The 17,529-nt window shown below is 48.3% G+C and overlaps 1 protein-coding gene across 2 annotated transcripts in view; it reads right to left on the bottom strand.

The window, feature by feature from the left end:
• The window catches only part of DLG5 (discs large MAGUK scaffold protein 5), a 142,997-nt gene extending 125,761 nt beyond the window's left edge, over positions 1-17,236 (bottom strand). Inside the window, exon 1 of one of the 2 annotated variants that reach the window (XM_053584035.1) lies at positions 16,707-17,236. In XM_053584035.1, the coding sequence (XP_053440010.1) occupies positions 16,707-17,010 (304 nt within the window). In that variant the 5' untranslated portion in view covers positions 17,011-17,236. The remainder of the gene's footprint in view (positions 1-16,706) is intronic. The other variant, XM_053584036.1, reaches the window with a different exon arrangement.
• Positions 17,237-17,529: the final 293 nt, after the last annotated feature.

Genomic DNA, 17,529 nt, shown 5'->3' with positions numbered 1-17,529 from the left:
GAGGTACACAAGGATCTGTGCATAAGGGGATGTAATGCAGCCACCCCCTTCACCACCACACACAGCACTGCAGTGAATACCAACCCGCGTGAGAACGTGCGGGATTCATGCCCAGGAGAGGGACTGCTGGGCCAGCGCTTTGCCGGTCTTACCAGCAGAGGTGCGATTTCCTGCAGCCCCACACCCACCCTCAATAGACATTATCCAGCTCTCTAGTTCCCACCAGGCTAAGAGGTAGAATAGGATCCAGCAAGTTTGGGTTCTGGTGTGGATTTTTTTTTTTTTTTTTTTTTTGAAGTTTTTGGCCGGTGCTGGGTTTGAACCCACCACCTCCGGCATATGGGGCCAGCGCCCTACTCCTTTGAGCCACAGGCGCCACCCTCTGGTGTGAATTTTTACCAAACCTGCCTGAACCACGCCTGGCAGGGGAACAGCAGGAAAAGCACTGGCAGAGTAAGCACCAGTGGTGTGAAATGGAAACAGCTGCTCATTGGGAAGTCTCTGCTGTGAGACCCCCCACTGCCTTGAGCTGTCACAAAGTGCTAGAACACAAATATCTGCCCTGACCCCCCCCCCAGGTCACCCACTACTTGGGGAGGGGGACAGGAACAGCAGCGCAGAGCTCCACCTTTTTATTTGCAACCAGATGGTCTAACTACCAATGCCCATAACGTGCAGCTCACACCACACCGCACCCCGTGTGATCTGATGACACTGTTCAATGAGTACCAGCAAGGTCAAATTGCTCTAAAGCTTGTTAAACACTGACTCTCAATCTCTGTAATTACTTCATCACAGACCAGGAACTAGAAGTGTGCAAACCAGCACTAGTCTATAGAGCAGACTTTGAGTGTGAGATGGCAAAGTGGGGAACAAACCTACCAACCTGCCCTGGAAGTTGCTGGTGAAGTTGCAACAAAAGAAAGTAAATACAAAAGAGAAAACATCCTGCAATACAAATACCTACCTCGTGCACAGCACACAACCACCTGATGCACAGGACCATGTACCTACACCAGCGATGGAAGGGAGGTGTATCCCTGAGAGGTGAGGATGCCAAGGCCTGGCAAGATTCCCTGAAGTGGTCATGGGGACACAGCTGAAAAGCAGTGGTCTCCTCAGCTGCCTCTTCCCTCAGTTACTCCTCCTCAAAGAGGGAGAACTTAGGAGAAGGCTGGCTTTCCAATCTACCTAGCAACTCACAGCTAGACAGACAGACACCTTGGGGCAACCTGGTAAGGCCAGCAAGTCTATGTCCCTCACCTATCACCTGTGGCCCTAGGGTCCTCCTTCACACAGGTGACCACCCTCTCACCCCACCCCACCCCCACCAACTTGGCCCATTCCTCTCTCCAGGCCCAGCACCACGAGAATGACAGAAGTGGCAGCCAAAGGCTGGTAAACCTGGCCTTGTTTTCCCAGTGCCTGCTGAGTGAATGTGCCCATGAGAAGCCCTGAATTCCCATGCAGACCCGCTCATCACAGAGTGGATTCTCTCCCAAGGCTTGCTCTGCATAGTCCACCCTGACCCCCAGGCCTGCCTCCCTCCTCCCAGCCATATACCCATACCCAGCTCACTGTGCACACTTTCCTTAGGTGCCCTAAATCCACACAGCCTTGCGATCCTATTGCCAGATACCTCATCTACATTGCTAGATGACTTCTCCCTCAAGTTATCAAGTTAGGGTTTTCCAATCAGAAACTCCCAGCAGAGGAGAAGGAACCATCTTCTCTGTTGCCCTTCTGAGAATCTTACAGATCTTTACATACAACACTGGCCACGTGCTATAAACCACAAAATAGGTGAGAAGCAGGAACTCAAAAGCTATGGCAACCCCCAAATTATAGACATCTATTATACATCAATTTTTTTTTAAATGAGTCTGATTATCTTCTGGCATTTCTTCCCTTTTTTTTTAAGAACAGAGTGTCACTTGGTCACCCTGGTAGAGTGCTGTGGTGTCATCACAGCTCACAACAACCTCAAACTCTTGGGCTCAAATGATCCTCTTGCCTCAGCCTCCTGGGTAGTTGGGAGTACAGGCACCTGCCACCATGCCTGCTAGTTTTCCTATTTTTAGTAGAGACAGGGTCTCACTCTTGCTAAAGCTGACCTCGAACTCCTGAGCTCAGTCAATCCATCCACCTCAGCCTCCCAGAGGACTAGGATTACAGGAGTGAGCCACCACACCTGGTCTATCTTTCTCATCCTTGAGTGCTCAGCACTTAGCAGAGCCTGGTACAGAGCAGTGGCCAGGTGCATGCTGGATGAACGGACAGACGGATGAATAGACAGACAAAATCCAGGTCCGATTCTGGGCTTCACCCTAAAGGTTGTGTGATCTCACACAAGTAGATGACACTGTGACCAACTCCACTGAGTTTTCACAAAAAGCCTTAATATGAGGAAGGTTGAGAGCAAACAATCAAGAGTACATGAAATTTCACAACTTCCCCCAAAAACAGGGACAGCTGGTCACTGTTCTGTTCCCTCTCCCAGGGTCCATAAAATGGAGGGGAAATATGACAAGATGTCTAAAGGTGGGCTACCATTTTCCAGCAGAAATAAGCCAGAGAATACACATGTATAAGATAGTCACCCAGAGCCCCAAATTCCAAGCTGCCACAGCTTCGGCTCTGTTACCTTCAGGGTAAGGACCCGGGGGAGCATGTTCTGATCGTGTGTGCTTTTTCTTAGATCCAGTTCCTACTGTGGTTGGCTATCAGGGTGGGCCCCAACTCAGTGTCCAGAGGGCTTTATCCTCTTATCTTTAGAAAAGCCTTTTTCCCTGGGGCAAGAGGCTCAGGGGTGGCGTCATTCTCCTGCTTGAACTCTGCCCTGTGACTAAGCAGTAAGAAGCCAAGTAGTCAGCGCCCAGAGTTTTTGCTGCATCATAAAAAGAGAAGCCATGGAAGTAGCTCCTGCCTACGTCAGACCCATTATCTGACTCAGCACTAAATTTAGATGTCACATCCCAAGACTGCATCCAAACACCAGCCCCCACCCCTTGTGACAGATGCTCAGAACATGTCTGCTGCCTGAATGAATGAATGAATGAATGATGTGAGAAGGGGCATCCAAGGCTGGGGACCACATAAATTTCATATGAAGGAATAAATGCAATCATTATAAAGAAACTGACAAGGACTCCAAAGCCCATCCAGCCTCTCAACAGCTGCTGGCCTAAGCAAGTTGCCAGACTCTCTTGGCCTAGTGTGCCCATCTGTAGAATGTAAACACCAAATTCAACGGTCAGGGATGTGAAGCTGTAGCACAGCTCCATGAACTGGATGTGCTCTGTTACATGCTTATCCTCCCTGCAAAGCCAAGCCCAGATCAGGAAAAACCAGCCAAGGCTCTGAGTCTTCCCACCCAGCCTGCTCCTGGCAGAGACACCTTGGAAGGAGCCACGGTCTGGAAAAAAATGTAGATCTGGGAAGCGCCCATACTCTGTGGGTAGGGCGTTGGCCACATATACCGGGGCTGGTGGTTCAAATCCGGCCCAAGCCAGCTAAACAACGACAACTGCAACAAAAAAAATAGCCGGGCATTGTGGCAGGCACCTGTAGTCCCAGATACTTGGGATGCTCAGGCAAGAGAATTGCTTACGCCCAAGACTTTTAGATTACTGTGAGCCGTGACGTAACAGAACTCTACCCAGGGCAACATAGTAAGATTCTGTCTCCAAAAAAAAAAAAAAAAGATGTAGATCTGATGTCTAGGCTCTGCTAGTGGCATGTCGTAAGATCGTGGTCAAGTCGCTTTGTGTCTCCGGACTGCTGTTACTCATTTGTTAAATAAGAAGTTTATAAGGACTTTGGGCAAAGTAGTCTCTCAGACCCCTCCCAGCCATGGTATTCAACAATCGTAGGCTGCTTCAGAAATGTAAATAGGAAAAGTTCTAGCCAGATGAGGAGAGACAGAGGTTCCCTGGAGTGAAAAACAGAGGTTTCTCCAGTGCCTAAAAACCATTGAAGGCTGAGCACAGTGGCTCACGCTTATAATTCTAGCACTCTGGATGGCCCAGGACAGTGGACTGCTCGAGCTCAAAAGTACCAAGCTCACAAGTACGGAGATTAGCCCAAGCAAAAGCGAGACCCCATTGGCCGGGCGAGGTGGCTCATACCTGTAATCCTAGCACTCTGGGAAGCTGAGGCAGGTGGATTACCTGAGTTTACAGATTCCAGACCAGCCTAAGCAAGAGTGAGGCCTCATCTGTAAAAATAGCTGGGCGTTGTGGTGGTGCCTGTCGTCCCAGCTACATGGAAGGCTGAGGCAAGAGAATCACTTAAGCCCAAGAGTTTGAGGTTGCTGTGAGCTGTGACACCACAGCACTCTACCAAAGGCAACAAAGTGAGACTTGTCTTAAAAAAAAGTGAGACCCATCTCTACTAAAAATAGAAAAACTGAGGCAAAAGGATTGCTCAAGCCCTAGAGTTGGAGGTTGCCGTGAGCTATGACATCAAGGCACTAAAAAAAAAAAAAAAAAAGCCTTTGTTTATAAAAAATAAAAGTATTTTGAAGTATTACATCCTACATTAAAATATATAAATACAATCAAGATTCACCCCATTTGATTCATCCTGCCTCACTCAATATTGGCTGGGCAGATTTCTACCACATTTGGAAAGTAGATTAGCAATGGTCAAAATGATGTGCAGATTCATTTGGAGACCCTGGGGGCCACCTTAAAGAAGGAGTCAGACAAGTAAACTGATAAAGATTCTGAAAGAGAGGCCCAAGAACTGCCTGAGAAATATACCATTCCTATTAAAATGCTATAGGCAGAGAAAATACACCTGGCTACCAGGGCAACAGCTCTAGTTAGCTCTAGTTGTAGGCAGAGGTCCTCTCTTTCTTTTCTTTTTTTTTCGGTTTCTTCTGCACCTCTTGACAGCAAGAATGTAGAGAGTCATTTCTAATGATGCTATTCACTTCCCATTGCAGGCTGCACGTTATTAGGGCTTATTTATGAATGAACAGCTAATAGTTCTCTTATGCAATGCAGGGGTAAGGCCAATTGGTGATATTTTCCAAAACAAAATAAGCAAACAAAAACCGTAAGAATAATATTTCGAACAAAGTAACCACTTCTCACTGCAACTGACCTTCTGATGGGACCTCACTCTGTTCCGTCCACTGTCCTGGTTAGCAGGGAGTCGTTTTTTTACCAGCCTGTACATAGTTATTTGTCACTTTTTAAAGTATGGATCCTCCCAAAATGAAAGCAGGTGAAGATGCAAGTACCCCATGAAAGCACAACCGCCGCCAAAGACAGCCTCTGGGTCCAGCTGTGACTCACCTCCTCCCTCAGATAAAGGTGAAGCTTGCAGGTGGCTCTTCCCTCTCTCAGCATGAGCATCGTTTAGGGAAAAAAAAAAAAAAAAGTCCAAGCTCATGGTTTTCAAACTGTGTTCCATGGAACCCTGAAGAACCCCCATTCCCTACAGAAGGACCTCAAGGAGGCCACAGGAAGAGGGGGCAGGCTCCAGGCCTCCATTCCCAATCAGTGGCTCTTTTGTCTATTTATACATCTGACTTTCACCTAAGAATACAGATAATGAAAAGGGTCCCACAGCTAAAAAGAAAAAGAACCAAAATTTATAAGGAAACAAATGCCATTAAGGTTATTTACACTTCACATGTTATTACTACATCTAATTGTCTGCAACAGCCTTGTGAGGAAACTGAGTTTTAGGGTTGACCCCACAGTGACAGTTCATTCCCTGAATAACTTCCCTGTGCCCATCCAGTCTCTCTGCGGGCATTTTCCAGGAAGGGACATGGTCCTCTACAACTGCCTCTTCTACAACTGGCCAGCACCAATCTTCTAAAGTTCTTAAAAGTGCTGGGCAAAGGGAACTGCCAGGAATTATAAAAGTAACTCAAAAGACAATGTAAACCAAATGCAACAGGTGGACCCTGTTAAAATCCTGACTCAGCCAGGCACGGGGCTCACGCTTACAATCCAAGCACTTTGGAAGGCTAAGGTGAGAGAGGCCGGAAGATCACTTGAGCTCAGGACTTAAGAGAACAGCCTGAGCAAAAGCAAGACACTCGGATGGCACCTGTGGCTCCAAGGAGTAGGGCACCAGCCCCATATGCCAGAGGTGGAGGGTTCAAATCTAGCCCCGGCCAAAAACTGCACAAAAAAAAAAGCAAGACACTCAACTCTACCAAAACTAGAAAAATTAGCTGAATGTGGTAGCTCATGCCTGCAGTCCCAGCTACTCAGGAGGCTAAAGCAGGAGGATCACATGAGCCCTGGAATTTCAGGCTATAGTGAGCTATGATGCCACCATTGCACTCTAACCCAGGAAGGTCTCCATCTCTTAAAAAATAATAATAAATAGGGCGGTGCCTGTGGCTCAGTGAGTAGGGTGCCGGTCCAATATACTGAGGGTAGCGGGTTCAAACCCAGCCCTGCCCAAACTGCAACAAAAACAAAAAAATAGCCAGGTGTTATGGTGGGCGCCTGTAGTCCCAGCTACTTGGGAGGCTGAGGCAAGAGAATTGCTTGAGCCCAGGAGTTTGAGGTTGCTGTGAGCTGTGATGCCACAGCACTCTACCAAGGACAACAAAGTAAGACTGTCTGTAAAAAAAAAAAAAAGAATAAAATAAAATAATAATACTAAATAAAATAAACAAATAAATATTTATCTCTTAGAAACACATCCTGAAGTATTTATAGGTGAAATGATATGCTATCTAGGGATTTTTAAGACTATACAAACCAAAAGGTGTTGGGAGAATGGATGATGGCTACATAGGTATTATCTGTTCTGTTCCTGCATATGTTTGAAAGGCTTCTAAGAAGAAGTTTCAGAGGAAGAATGACAGAGAGAACAGTCCTTCCTTAAATTGAACTCAATTCTTCTTTACAGCCCATATTCCACTCTTTGGAGTCAAAAAGAATCATATCTCATCATTAGCCCTACACCACCTGAAAACCGGCATCTTCCAAGACCCCCAAGTCTGCTTTCCTCAGAAACAAACTCTTCTCAAGATCCTTTTGGAACTGAACTCATAGGCTCTGGTGATGCCCTCCCTAAAATGTGTGTTCTGGGACCAAAGTATTATGAAAATGTGTTCTTAGCACAGAGAAGCATGGGCCTCCTCAATGACCCACACTCCAGACCTCTCCCTTGGTCTCTCACTTTAATTTTAAGTTGGCTATGCCCTGGGATGCCTCCTAATTGCATGCACAGCCTGGGGGTTGGCTCTCTACCCAGGGGTACACTGCCCCCAACAGCTGCAGTGCAGCAGCAGCCCACCTTCATCTCACCAAAATCATTTCCAAAACCTTAGGAGGAAAAGACGATTAGCCCCTTTTACAGATGGGGAAAAGAAGGCCCAGGAGGCGAAGTGACTTGCTGAAGTCCCACAATTTTAGGTGTCTAAACCTTAGTCTGTGGAGTCCCCAAGAGTAGGTTCATGACACTCAGCTGTCTCCTGTTCTGTGGCCTCACTCCCTGGCAACAAGCCCGCCAATAACGTCCCAGCCACCTGGGTTACTCACCCATGTCACCATCCTCACCACAGTAACAAAACACGCCCCGAGCAGAGACTATCTTCCCTGTCCCCCAGCACTGCACTTCCCAGGGGATCAAGAGAGACTTGCCCAACAGTTAACCATACCCAGACCTGCAGCCACAAACCACCAGGATGGGTCTCCACACATCCTTCTAAGGTGCTCCCAGAAACCCCAACTGTGTCCCAAACCACACTCCTGCTCACTCAGACCTAGAGAAGACTAAGAGAGGTTTAACCATCTCAGGCTACATTCTTATCCAGCCACATCAGGAAAACAGAGGACCAGAGAGGACATACATCTGAAAACAGCCACTGGCCCAGAATCACAAATTTGAATGAATGGTTAAGGTTTTGATACCCAAAATGAGTGGGCAGGGAGAAAAGCAAAAAATGATGGCATACACTGATATTCCAGTTGGTGCCTAATGCTGAAGTGCATTGTACAGTTAACCCAAAAGTATATGCCTTAGCACACTGATGTCGCAGATGCTCTATGAGAAAGGACTCTGTAGTCAAATCAGTTCGGGAGATACTATCTAGTGAAACCACTATAGAGAATTCTCAATAGTGGCTTAGTGCTCTCAAGAGGCCTGCTGCAAAGGTGCCCACAACTGCTTAAACCAGCACTGCCCAAATGCATTTGACTACAAAACCCTTTTAGCAAGTAGTACCATTAACATTCCACTAAACCAGTGTTTAGACGATGACTCTTTGAATAATGCTAATCTACAGCTCGGTGCCTGTAGCTCAGCAGCTAGGGCGCCAGCCACATATACCTGAGCTGGCGGATTTGAACCCAGCCCGGGCCTGTTGAACAATGACAACTACAACCGAAATATAGCCAGGCATTGAGGCGGACGCCTGTAGTTCCAGCTACTTGGGAGGCTGAGGCAAGGGAATCACTTAAGCCCAAGAGTTTGAGGTTACTGTGAGCTATGACGCCACCGCACTCTATCCAGGTGACGTAGTGAGACTCTGTCTCAAAAAAAAAAAGTAAAAGCAGGGACTTGGAAGAAATATTTATACACCATGTTGACAGCAGCATTACTCACCACCACCAAAAGGTGGAAGCAACCCAAGTATCCACTGACAGATAAACAAACAAAACATAGTATATACACCCAATGGAATATTATTCAGCCTTAAACAGGAAAAGCTGACACATGGATGGACCTTAAAGACATTATGCTAGGTGAAATAAGCTAAGTACAAAGACAAATACTGTATTGACTCCATTTATAAGATATTTGAAGTAGTCTAATTCATAGAAATATATGGTAGAGGCGGCGCCTGTGGCTCAAGGAGTAGGGCGCCGGTCCTATATGCCGGAGGTGGCGGGTTCAAACCCAGCCCCGGCCAAAAACCACAAAAAAAAAGAAAGAAAGAAAGAAATATACGGTAGAAGAATGGTTGCCAAGGACTGAGGTAGGGGACAACAGGGAGTTATTATTTAATAAGTAGAGAGTTTCAGTTTTACAAGATAAAAACGTTTTGGAGATGGGTGGTGCTGATGTTTGCACAACAATGTGAAAATACTCAGTGCCACTGAACTACACTTAAAAATGCTTAAAATAGCAAATTTTGGCTGAGTGTGGTAGCTCACACCTGTAATCCTAGCACTCTGGGAAGCTGAGGTAGGTAAGTAATCCTTTGGGCTCAGGAGTTTGAGACCAGCCTAAGCAAGAGCAAGACCCCATCTCTACTAAAAATAGAAAACTTAGCCAGGCATTGTGGTAGGTGCCTGTAGTCCAGCCTAGCTATTCAGGAGGCTGAGGCAGATGGACTGCTTGAACTCAGGACTTTGAGATTACTGTGAGCTAGGCTGGTGCACAGCACTCTAGTCCAGGCAACATAGTGAGACTCTGTCACAAACAACAACAACAACAAAAAAAACAAGACTGAGCAAGTCCTCCGTCAGTACTCAACCTCTTCTGTGGTTATTGTTGACCTGACAAAAACCCCAGCCCCAGGAAGCTACAAGACTCAACCCAGGTGAAAAAGTTACAGCTAGGAGCAAATCCCCCATTCAGGGCTCTTTTGAGGACACCAGGCTGACATTCCAATTCTACATGTAAGAAGGGAAGGATTCTCTAATCCTACAACAGGCAATGTGCCAGTACCTGATAGGTGACCTTGGGGACTTCAGACATTAATGTCACACTACCTGCTTCCATCACAGACATACTGTGGGTGGTGATATCCTTGTGTGCATCTGGGACTCGCCCAAATCTTCCTGCTTTCCCACAGCCTCTGCCACTGTGAAGTCACCACTTAGGAATCTGTGTATGTATTTGAAGAGGATCTGGACAGGGGCACATCATTCACTTAACAGTTGACTATTCATTCAACAAAAATGTATTCAATACCTATCTTGGGCCAGGTTCCATTTCAGGCATGAAGAATATGATAGTGAATTTGGCTGAGGAAAATTACAGAGTCTAGATTCTAGTGCAACCCTGACACCGCTTAGCATAGTCTACAAGGAGCTCCCCCAGAACCTTCAGCAGATTCCCAGTTTTCTGTTCTAAGGCTGGTTCTAGTTTGCTGCTGCCGCCATTTAGCTATACTGCTCACGGAGGTATCAAAACGCTTCCTGTTTTTTATTACCACTAACTGTCAAATAGAAGAACGAAATAGTGAAGTGTTTTGATTACTTTGTAGAAGAGGATATGTACGCTCAGAAAGGTTATGCCCCTGGCTCAAGGTTTAAAGTCTAGCATGGACTGACCATGGCCCCACTCCACCCACGCAACTTACCACCCTATGTAAGCAGTGACCTCATCTGTTAACTGCATCAGCACACAAAGGTGGCATCATATGGAGCAGACACTCATCTGCTGTTTCACCCACACAACATCTCTCCTGTTGTCCCCTTTGGAGAACTGAATCTGCCCACTCTAAAACACCATGCAGTGTAAGGGGCCACCAATCACAGGATCCCGTCACCCTTCTCTACTGGTTGGTTCCACTGCAGGACACAGGGCACAAGGTCAAAGCAGGGTCAGTCTCAATCCTCTGTCCCTGGCCACAATGACTGGGCCTCACATGGACACGTGACCCTAGCCAGGCCAATCAGAACCCTTCCATGAGATTTTTTTCTGTCTAGGCTGATTGGATAGAGCTACCTTTCTTTTCTGCTCAGGGGCTAAGAATGTGAAACCTAGAGTGGCCTGAAGCCACCTTCCAGGCCCATGGGAAAAGCCTGCAGCATCCAAGGGGTCATTTTTCCAAAGGCCACTTTCCTCCTACATCCCAAAGTTTTGGAATATTATAAGTCAATATGTTTCTCTTTCCTGCCTTAGATGGTTTGAGCTAAGTTTCTGTCACTTACAATAAAGATGCTCTGAACTGATAAACAGATAAATAAAATATGCCGGGCGGCGCCTGTGGCTCAAAGGGGAAGGGCACCAGTCCCATATGCAGGAGGTGGCGGGTTCAAACCCAGCCCCAGCCAAAAACCACACACACACACAAAAATAAATAAATAAAATAAAAAATCTAAAAAAATAAAATAAAAAATAAAATATGCCCTTCTTGAAACATCTTTTCAACTATTATTTTCAAATTCCTCTGCCATTTTCCTCTCAAATAACACAATAACAGAACCAAAAGAAAAACTACAATGGTTGGAGCTTTTACTAACACCCTTCCCCTGCCAACTCTTCCAGACAGAGTAGATGAAGAAAAGGGGCGCTGGTATGGAAGGGAGCAGGGAGAGAACAAAAGACCCAGTAACCTCTACTGAATAATAGATAGCCCACACCTGACAATCAGCAGAAAAACCCTGGCAGGGCTATTCCTTTAAAAAAAAAAAAAAAAAATCTTCCAGCTTCAACTTGTGACAGCGTACAATGCCTGAATTCCAGATCACATCCAAAACCCTCACTTGACCTCCAGATCACCTTCACATCCTGCCTCTCTTCCACCCACAGCAGTGCCAACCCCTGCTCAGGCTGGTCTGATTTCTGCAGACTGAACACATACTGCTGCTCTCCACAGCCAGGCCCCTGTTCCTGCTCTGCTGGGGCCCAGGCGGCCCTCTCCTTCCTCTGTGCTTTCAGAGCCACTTCAATACTGAGTCCCAGTCCATCAGGGAGGCCTCCCTGGGCCTCACCAGCAGAATGCTGCCATGTCCATTCCCAAGTTTGGTGAATACAAGTCAACCAGCTCACTAGGAACCTAAAGAGGAGACCTAGAAGGAATGGCCAGGGGGTGGGACACTCAGGAGCACACCAGCAGAGAGGTCCAGGGGATAGTCACTGAGCTGTGCCACTTCTGCCTCCTAAGAGAGGCCCAATGTGAAATGATCTGGGGAGTCCCCCACATTTAGACAGTAATTAGAGCCTCTAGAGGTGGATGAGAATATTTGGGGAAAGTATGTAGTATATGGAATTTTAAAAAGAAGAAAAAACCGGGTGGTACCTGTAGCTCAGTGGGTAGGGCGCCAGCCACATACACCGAGGCTGGCAGGTTCGAACGCAGTCCGGAAATGCTAAACAATAATGACAACTACAACAAAAAAATAGCCAGGCATTGTGGCGGGCGCCTGTAGTCCCAGCTACTTGGGAGGCTGAAGCAAGAGAAGCCCAAGAGTCCAAGGTTGCTGTGAGCTGTGAAGCCATAGCACTCTACCAAGGGAGACATAGTTGAGACTCTGTCTCAAAAGAAAAAGAAAAAACCTGTATGTGTATCTGTATGACTCAAGTGATGTGTCTCATAATGTCACTCTCGTGAGTGTCCCATTCCCCCAAGGAGGTAGCAAGCTGCAGGCTGGAATTACATGCTATGTGCCCCTGCCTGTCTCCACCCAAGCCCCACCAGGACCAAGCACAAAACCAAACACTTCAATCCTCCCTTAGGGTCACCTTCTGCCTCCCTGAGGCAGAGACAGGCAGCATAGCACCCTAGGCCTAATCTTACCTCGGACTGAATCAAAGAGAAAAAACAAAGGACTGGATTGCAAGAGGGACTTTACCTAACAATTCCAATCAGTGTAACTGGCTTATTGTACCCTCAATGAATCCCCAACAATAAAAAAAAAAAAAAAAACGAAGGACTGCATGGGGTTCCAAGTGACCAAACTCTGGTACAACCGGGAAAAACACAAGAGACCTAAGTCACTCAGAAGGGAACAATATTTAATAGCCAGGCATTGTGGCAAGCGCCTATAGTCAGTCCCAGCTATTTTGGAAGGCTGAGGCAAGAGAATCACTTAAGCCTGAGAGTTGGAGGTTGCTGTGAGCTGTGATGCCACAGCACTCTACCTAGGGTGACAGCTTGAGACTCTGTCTCAAAAAAAAAAGAAAGAAGGGAACAATATTTCTCTCCTCTCCCTACTACCAGCTGGAGCAAAAGCGTCCACTTCTTCCCTATGGATCCACGTATCATACCAGGGATAAGAAAAGCTACCTAATTCCAGAGTTCCCCAATAAGAGGAAATGTCCTGAAATTATAGCGTGAAGGCCTAATCAGGTAACAGGAAAAAACACCCCTAGACAAGGAATCAAGAGCACAGGGCTTTGTCAAAACTTGTTCCTTCCACCTTACAGAGCCCTAGAATCCAATGAAATGGCAATAGTAAGACACCACTCATCCCACAGGGTTGCCTCAGAATCAGTTACTTATGAAAACAAGATACAAAATGCTGAACAGCACAGGAGGCTGACGCAAGAGAATCACTTAAGCCCAAGAGTTTGAGATTGCTGTGAGCTGTGATGTCACAGCACTCTGAGGGTGACATAGTGAGACTGTCTCAAAAAAAAAAAAAAAAAAAGGTGCTGAATAGCAATGCACTGTCAATACTCGAATAAAAGCAATCTCCCCCCAAAACTGACTGTTTCTTAGTCACCGCCCCAAGGCCTGAATATAATGGGTTATAAATGTTTAGTTTAGGCTCGGCACCTGTGGCTCAGGCGGCTAAGGCGCCAGCCCCAAACACCTGTGCTGACGGGTTCGCATCAGCCCGGGGCCCACCAAACAACAATGATGGCTACAACCAAAAAATAGCTGGGTGTTATGGCAGGCACCTATAGTCCCAGCTACTTGCGAGGCAGAGGCAAGAGAATTGCTTGAGCCCAGGAGTTGGAGGTTGCTGTGAGCTAGCCGCGACACTCTACCCAGGGTGACAGCTTAAGGCTCGGTCTCAAAAAAATTAATTAATTAATTTAATAAAAAATAAATGTCTGGTCTAACTGAGCAGGAGTTGCCCAGATGGGTCTGGTTCCTCACCTGCTGGCCAACATCTATGCACATGACCTCCCCAGTTTCTAGGTCCCACGTTTGGGCTCCAGCCACAGCACCCAAGTGCCAGCAGGTGATGGGCGTTCTGGACCAGGGGATAGGGAATCCACCAATAAAGTCCCTAAGTGGATGATGGAATCACCTCTAACATAGAGAGATGTTGACAAAGCAGCCTTCCCCTTCTGCTGTGGATCCTAGAGAGAACAGCTGGTTCCTTCCTCTCTGAGGCCAATTCACATGCAGAGTTTTGGGCCTAAGCACAGCATGGCAATCACTATGGAGTGGAAGGAGGCAGGACCAAGTGCTGGGTTTCCCTGACTTAGGCTTCTGGGGGCCAAGATTGATGCCTCCATTCCTTCAACCCAGAGCAACAATTTCATGCACTGGGTTTTACCCCAAAAGAATGGCCTAGCTAAAAGGAAAAAAAGTTGAACTACTGCACATTAATTCAAGCTTTACAAAGAACCAACTAGCCATTGTTTATTGACACATCAAGTCACCCTCTCCCGTAGGGGCTCCAAGTGGCATCTTGCCATACCAAATGCTGCCCTAACTTTTAAAAATAAATAAATAAAAGGAACTTAACTTCCCCCTGAAAATTATTTTTCTAAGGATTTCATATCCTCTGCAAAGCCACAGAACTCTGCATTACAGTAAAAACTAGAGGCTGAATCATTGCACTGGGGGATAAAATCCAAACCTATTCCATCCCTTCCTTAGAGGTCAGGATGAGCTCCTAGAACTTCAGCCCCATGAGGCACCACCTTCTCCAATAGGCACAGAAAGGGCAGGACCTAATTAATCCTAATTCATCCATTATATTAATACCAGAGATTAAAGCTACTGCTGATTCGCACACCCAAAGAAGGACTTCCAGTCTGCACTCAAACTTCCATGATTCCTTGGAAAGACTTCTGGAAAACATCTTTGATAAACTTCCTCTAAAAATAGACAGAAGGAATCAAAAAGGAAAGAATTACCTTGATGAGATCATCCCACCTGTCCTTATCTTCACGGCCACATCTGACAGCCCCTTCTTAGCATCTCCTAAAGCACTATGGCAAGAACAGACTGAGTTCGCCCAGTATGACCCCCAAATGGGGGGACAGAATGAAGGGTTGAGGGACAGAGACACAAGAGTCTTAAGCCCACAATAGAGACAGAGGGGCTATCCATGAAATGACCCGCTTTATGGCCAAAAGTTTAGTCTCTCTGTACATCAGTTTCCTTCAGCTATAAAATGTGAATTGGAGATGGCCAATGTATGTGAAGGCTGTAACAGAACACCTTATAAAATCATTCCCTTAAGAAATGAGGCTTTTAACAGCCAAATAAATGGGTCCCATTAGCCTTAGGTCTACAGGTTGCTAAAGGCAGTTTTTCAGTGCTCTGGGTTCACCCTTTTTTTTTTTCCTTTCATACATCTTTACTAATTTGTATTGTATGTATATATGAATTTTTTTTTTTTTTCCTGGAGACAGAGTCTCACTTTGTCACCCTTGGTAGAGTGCCATGGCGTCATAGCTCACAGCAATCTCTAACTCTTGGGCTCAAGCAATTCTCTTGCCTCAGCCTCCCGAGTAGCTGGGACTTACAGGAGCCTGCCACAACGGCCGGCTATTCTTTTAAAGACTAGGTCTCCCTCTGGCTCAGGCTGGCCTGGAACCTGCGAGCTCAGGCAATCCACCTGCCTCGACCTCCCAGTGAGCCCATGCTGGCCTTATCTATGCATTCTTAAAACAAGGACAAAACTTGAAAAATAGCCCTTTCTGTTTCCTGGCTTTGAATGTGTTAAATAAAACAAAAGAGCATAATTCAAAACTCCTGGTGCCAGTTTCTGAGCATTTAACCACTCTAAGCCAGAGTTTTCTCTCAGTAAAGCATTGTAATAATAATAGCTCAGAGAATGTTTACAATAATTTTGACATTTTATCTACTCCCTCCCACCTGACCTGTCAGCAGTTAACAATTAAACATAACAAAGCAGAGTGTCTGCCACAACAGTAGTAGTGCTGCCTAACAAAGGCTAGTTCCTGTCCTGCCCTAGTGTTGCGCCTTCTTCCTCCAGCTTCCCAGTTTAAAAGGCTGGGCTTCTACAGTCCTAAACCCAGTAGGACAAGCCTACCACTTGTCACGACTCCCAGCAGTACCCCTCAAACGCCACACACAAACACCCACACACTTATCAGTCACCTCCAAGACCAAGAACACCGAGGTTCCAAAAGGCACCATCAAGAAAACCAGCCACCAGCCCTCCTCAGGGAGCTCAAGGCTCTCAGGAAGGGAACTGAGCCCAGGAGTCACTACTAGGATTTTCCCATGGTGCAATGCAACTTCCCCAACTTTTCCAGGCCCACAGTTTCCAATGAAACCTAGGCAGGCATTGTGCATAAATTAGCCACAAGTCTTAAGAGACTGGGCTCTGGGTAGAGGGAAGAGAGCTGGGACACCTAGAAAAAGAAAAGGTATCTGAAACCGGGAAGCAGTGGTCCTGAAACAGGGAGGCAGGGACCAAAAACAAGGAGTAATGGTCCTGGCCCAGGTTCATTCGTCTAGACTGCACCCTTGGTTACAGGCTAGCATAGACTCCCAAAGGACTAGTGCGGTGAGGAGTCCTAGGAAAAGGGACGGACGGACGGACATCCCTCCGAGCTACCTCCCACCCCTCGTAGTTGGACCTGGTGGCCTCTGGAGGACCCTGCTGAGGAGGCACCTAATAGGGTGAAGGCCCCCAGTGGGAGGCACTGTTCACAGCGAACGGCGGGACGCAGTGGGGGCGGATGTGAATTAGGGGTCCACGCATCGCAGCCTCCCCCCAGATAGCGGCTATCGCCAGGTAAAGCCGTGGCCTTGGCGAGATCCCCCTTGGCCAGCAGGAAAGAAGTGGTGGAGGGCGAGTCCGCGAGGCTGGGGCGGGGGATCTGACACTCACCGGCGCCCTCGGCGGGCTGCGGCGGCCCGACGACGCCGTTCAGGTAGAGAATGGGCAGCAGGTGAGGCTGCGTCTTCTCCAGCGCCGCCCGCAGGTCCTGGAAGTGGTCCCGCTCCTTGGCCAGAAGCAGCTTGAGCAGCAGCTCCGCCTTGGCGCCTCCTGCCTCCTCGTCCAGCTGCCGCCGCTCGCCGGGGCTCAGCGCTCCCGCGGCCTCGAGCAGCCCGAGCACGGCTTCCACCTCCGTCATGGCCTGGGCCAGGCTTTGCTGACACTGGGCGAGCAGTTCCCGGCGCTGGGGCTCCATGGTGGCGGGCCACGCCGCCCCGCCCCGCCTGTCGGCTCCCAGGCCCCCCAACGCCGGCGGGCGGGCGGGCGGGCGAGCGCCTCGGCTGCAGCCCTAGCGCGCCGGGAACCGCGAGGCGGCAGGGGCCATGGGCCGGAGCCTGGGCGGGCTGGGGGCCCGGGGCGGCGGGTGGCGCTCAGCAGCGGCCGCCTCCCGGGCTCCGGAGCGCAGCCATGTTGGCTGCAGCGGCGGCGGGACTGGAAGAGGAGGAGGAGGAGACGGAGGAGGAGAAGGAGGAGGCGGAGGTGGGGACGGCGGCCGGGGCGCGCCCCGAGGCCCGGCTCCTGCCGGGCATGCTCCCCTCCCCCTCCGCGCGCGCTGCCGAGCCCCGCGAGGAAACTCGCCCCGAAAGCTGGGCCCCGCGCCGCCCTCCGAGCAAGATTACAACTCCCGGGGGAAAGTCGCCAGGGCAGGGTCCGCCAGGCCCCCGACGGTTCTGGCCTGGCTCGGCGGCCGCCTCGGCCCCGTGCGCCCCGTCCC

Source organism: Nycticebus coucang, chromosome 3 (assembly GCF_027406575.1).
Source record: "Nycticebus coucang isolate mNycCou1 chromosome 3, mNycCou1.pri, whole genome shotgun sequence".
Classification (NCBI taxonomy): domain Eukaryota; kingdom Metazoa; phylum Chordata; class Mammalia; order Primates; family Lorisidae; genus Nycticebus; species Nycticebus coucang.
The sequence above is the reverse complement of the archived record's forward strand: the minus strand, read 5'-3'. Positions and strand labels throughout refer to the sequence as shown.